This window comes from Cryptomeria japonica, chromosome 5, assembly GCF_030272615.1.
Source record: "Cryptomeria japonica chromosome 5, Sugi_1.0, whole genome shotgun sequence".
Taxonomy (NCBI): domain Eukaryota; kingdom Viridiplantae; phylum Streptophyta; class Pinopsida; order Cupressales; family Cupressaceae; genus Cryptomeria; species Cryptomeria japonica.
The window spans coordinates 832496647-832501429 of NC_081409.1; the positions used below are offsets into that span (position 1 = coordinate 832496647).

Sequence of the window (4783 nt, forward strand, 5' to 3'; positions counted from 1 at the left end):
AAAAAAAAATACACAATTGAATATATTTGCATAAGGTTTTGTCTCAAATTAGAGCATAGTTATGACATTTTGATTTGATGAAACTTAAAATATTCATTCTTTTTTTTCCCAAAAATATTCATTATCAATTTCCTTAGATGAATCTTGCATCAATGTTGTGTATAACTATGTCATGATGGTTAAAATTGTATTGGTTTATTTGATTCTACCTAATTATTCAGATTTGACAAATGAATGAGTGTTACCATTATCCTATTAGATTAGATCTATTCTTTTATTTTCTTATTACCCTATTTATTTTGTTATTTATTTAAGTCATATGTTAAAATAGTTTAAATCATTAAACAAGCATTTAAATGTTCAAATTCGCTTACATTGGAATGTGCAATTTCCAACTTATACCTAGTATTACCAACAAATAAGCCACTAGGTTATACCAACACATACATAGCTTAAAAGGAACCTAGGAGTGAGTTTTATTACTTCCCAAGAGGAGTGATTGATCATCATTCACTCGTAGTTGTATATGCTAACATCGTCGTCAATAGGTAAAAGCTTTGTGGCCTTCTTACAATATTGGAGATAGTTTGCATGTAGATTTCCATGGCCTATTCATAAAATGAAAATTGTTAGCATATTTGTTCAAAATATTAATCAAGAAATGAAATTCCATTTACATTTCTATTGTGTAAATTATTTTGATATAACCATAGACTAAGGCATCAAAAAAAAAAAAAACCTTATTGTTAAAGGATTGGTTAAGATTTACAAAGAGTCCGAAGACACTAACAATAATTAGCTCATGAAAAACCTCATGTTTAAACCAAAAATAGAAAACATAGTCATGATGATGTTATTTATTACAAGCACATTCAAAACATCAAAACTCCAACACTATCATCATCAAAAGATAATCCGAATATCCAAATTGTTCAAAACAATGTTACCATTTTAGAAAGATAGCCCAAGCAAAACAGCATATCTTGAGCATAAATACACTCTACTAAGAAACCCCTGAATATTAGTTTTTCTTTAAACTAGTCCAAAAAAAAAAAAAAGATAAAAATCCCTATGACAATACTTTTTTTTTTTTTATAAAACCAATTTAACCCCATGATATAATGACAACAAATGTTTTGAATACCATTGAATAGGAGACCATGATACCAACATCTATGGTTGGACATCATATGACTTTGTAGTTGGTAGGATGAAAGAAATTCATTCCAAAATAGCTACAATTAATATAAAGAGCCCTAATTATAACTACGTGTTTTGATGAGGTAATTGTGCAAGGGATTTCATGCTCTTCCCAACCATTCCTAAAGTATGATCTCCTCGACCATTTTAGAAAGACCACCACACAAATATCATCATTGATTTCCTCAAAACTCCCCCCATCCATAATTTTTTTTTACAAGAATCCTTAGCCCCAAACGACATTGATCCTCATCTATTCCAAGCTACGATAGGACATAAGGAAGCAATTCAAAGCCCACAAATCTTATCGGATAATGCAAGGCTTAGGTAGTGAAAGAAACTTAGTAGCAAAGTTGCAACGTCCTAATGACCACGACTTCCTTACGTGAAAAAAACCTAAATACAGTTATTTAATTGCATTTAAGTGCTAACTATCTTGATCACACAAATTATTTAGAAAAAGCTCAAGACGATACGGTCCCTTCAAGTTGTATCTAATTACAACGCAGAGTTAACGCGGAATGTAAGATGAAAAGGCAAGTAAAAACGCGGTATATATTTGCATGGGAAGAAAACCTAGCAATCACGTAACACACTTTATTTCCTACGGTTCCATTTTTTGCATCTAGCTTTTTATTTTCGAACACTCTAAATCTATCCTTCAAGGGCTATTATTTCAACAACTATATCGAGATTGTAGTACAAATGGTTCAGAATAGGAGACATTTAGACTGCTTAGTTGATTTAAGTTTAATTTGCAGGTGGAGATCAGTAGCGTTATGTTACAGATTACATAATGTCACTGGTTTTCCCCTACCATAGTCCCATCTCAGCTCCGTCGCTTGGCGACATTATAACCTCCTCATCTGAGTCTTCCTCCTTACATCCATCAGACGTAACAGGTTCGTCGAAAATACCTAATATCGTCATTATACCGATATGTGTTGTGCCCGCCATATGTGCTTTTATCTTCTTTGGACGTAGATTTTACATCAAGAGGAAGAGCAGAGGTGAGGCTCGGGAGAGCGACGAGGAGCTCAACAAATTGCTTGGCCAAGCTGCTCAGTCCCTTCGTTCATTTGCATATGCTGACCTCAGCGCCGCCACCAATAACTTCAGAGACGCTCACAAGACTGGAAGCGGCGGCTTTGGATGTGTATACAGAGGCACTTTGCCTGGCACAAACAAAGCTGTAGCTGTAAAAAGAGTATCTCCAACTTGCAAGCAAGGTAAGAATCAGTACGTATCAGAAGTTGTAATAAACACTAAACTTACACACCACAATCTTGTCAGGTTTCTGGGTTGGTGCCATCGAAAGGACGATTTGCTTCTGGTCTACGAATTGCTCTCAAATGGAAGCCTTGACAAATATCTGTTTGGGGAGACGGAGGCACTTTTGAATTGGGATCGAAGATACAGCATAGCCTGTGATATAGCCTCTGCTCTGGTTTATCTTCACGAGGACCGGCATGAGAGCGTTGTGCACAGAGACATAAAGGCCAGCAATGTGATGTTGGATTCGAACTTCAAAGCCAAGCTGGGGGATTTTGGGCTTGCCAGAGTGATGGAGCGCGAAAAAGGAGGACATACAACTATGGCAGCAGGAACAATTGGGTACATGGCACCAGAGTCCGTAACAACGGGAAAGGCTACTCGAGAGTCCGACGTGTTCAGTTTTGGTGCTTTAGCTCTGGAAATTGCCTGTGGAAGACGGCCGGCGGACTGGAGCTTGATTGAACACAATTTCAGAGTGGTAGAATGGGTTTGGCATTTGCATGGGCAGGGCAGAATTCTTGATGCAGCAGATGAAAAACTGGGTGGAAACTTCAATGGTAAGGAAATGGAACGGCTTATACAAGTGGGATTGTTGTGTTCTCATCTCGATCCCAATGCCAGACCGAATATGGAAACAGTGGTGGGTATATTGAAAAGAGGAGCCGAATTGCCTCATGTTTCTCTAGAATTTCCTGTGCCAGTGTATGGTAACCGTCCTTCAGCTGATATCACCTCATCCTCAAAATCGATAGTCGATGGACTTTTATTCTCGTCTAGTAAGTTTTCCACCAGCTCACGAAGCCATTCCCTATAACTTTCTCATCCAAATTAGGTATACACTATGTGTATAGATGCGGAAAGCTTGCTGCGTGTTCACCTTACCCATGGTGTTTGACATTTATTTAGAAAACTGGTTTTCTACTCGTAGGACATTTTATTTGTAGATTTGCATACTTATATGCTATTCCTTATTTCATTTCTTGAGAACAAGTTATTTTAGTTGAGAAAGTTAACTATAATTTTTGCTTTTTTTCTAGATTAGTTTAGAAAGTGATTTTCCTATAAACAGTTGAAGTTATTTTAGAAACAGATATTTTTGAACTAAAAATCATTTTAAAATATGTACAAGTGATCTATAATATTCTTGAACTTTATTTTGATTATATTTTTTATTTTACAAACTTTAACATCTATGCATTCTCATTTCAAATTATTTAGAAGTTATTAATAATATTTTTGGTCTTTATTTTGATTATGTTTTATATTTTTCACACGTACACATTTGTTTCTTATATGCAACCTCAAGATATCTCGTTTCTCATCATGTTATCATTTTTGTTGCGATTTTCATTTCTTGTTTTTGGCAACGTAGATCTTCATAAATGTATATAATTATAAATAGTGCAATCTTTTCTAAAGCCGGGTTCATTTTCCTATCAATTTCAATATACATTCACTCCTATGTTTATTATTAAATCTTATCATATCCTTTATATGCACACATCTTTATACATTTATCTTATTTAGTTGATTGTCACACCAATGCATTCCCTTATATTCATGTAGTCATTATATACTCCAGTTTTTGTCCATTATCTATTCTAGAGCAACTTTCTAGTCGCATGAGTGTCCTTGTAGTTGAAATTTGTCCTATACATGTTCAAATTCATATATTTAAATTCTATTTAACTTTCTCAATTAACCTTATTAACACTTGATTTGATATATCTTAATATTGTCCTTTATAATCTTCTGGTACCCTTCATATTTGTAATTCATTTGAGAAATCTTTATTAGGGCCCTATGTTGTATGTCATAACTTGACATTTTTTTGAAATACCCTTTCAACCTTGTGCTTTTTCTCATTGTATATCTCTTGGTCTCCGTTGATGATGTGGTTATTTACTTCTACCAAAAAAGATTCAAGGGAGCCTTACTATTCATATTCTAGCCAAATTATGTGTGAAATCTCCAAAATGGGTATTTTATGAGCTTCAACTTTGTAACTATGATATTTTGGTTCTAAAACTATCTTTCTTTACACTTTGCCCACACAACTTAATTTTATTAGAATGTTAACTTTCTATTCATATTTTTTGTAGTATTTTTCTTATGTTTTTTAATGATCAAGAAATTAAAATTTGGTCTTGCACATAATTCTATACAGTTGCATATGTAACAAATCATATCTAGGCATGTGCATGTGGTGTGATTGTTTCATCCTTTACTATTGATCATCTATTAATCAACACCCTCTATCATGTGTTAATGTCACTTAATTTTTAAATGAAAAATTCAAATGTCAATG

At 34.1% G+C, this 4783-nt stretch overlaps 1 protein-coding gene across 1 annotated transcript; it reads left to right on the forward strand.

Moving 5' to 3' along the window:
- The first annotated feature begins 1996 nt into the window (after window positions 1–1996).
- LOC131075489 (L-type lectin-domain containing receptor kinase IX.1-like) lies at window positions 1997–3289 on the forward strand. The gene has a single exon (XM_058012333.2). It carries the CDS (start codon window positions 1997–1999, stop codon window positions 3287–3289), a length of 1293 nt encoding a protein of 430 aa, XP_057868316.2.
- Window positions 3290–4783: the final 1494 nt, after the last annotated feature.

Coding starts and splice junctions, on each gene's coding strand:
- LOC131075489 (XM_058012333.2), top strand. CDS start 1,997: ATGTCACTGGTTTTCCCCTACCATAGTCCCATCTCAGCTCCGTCGCTT.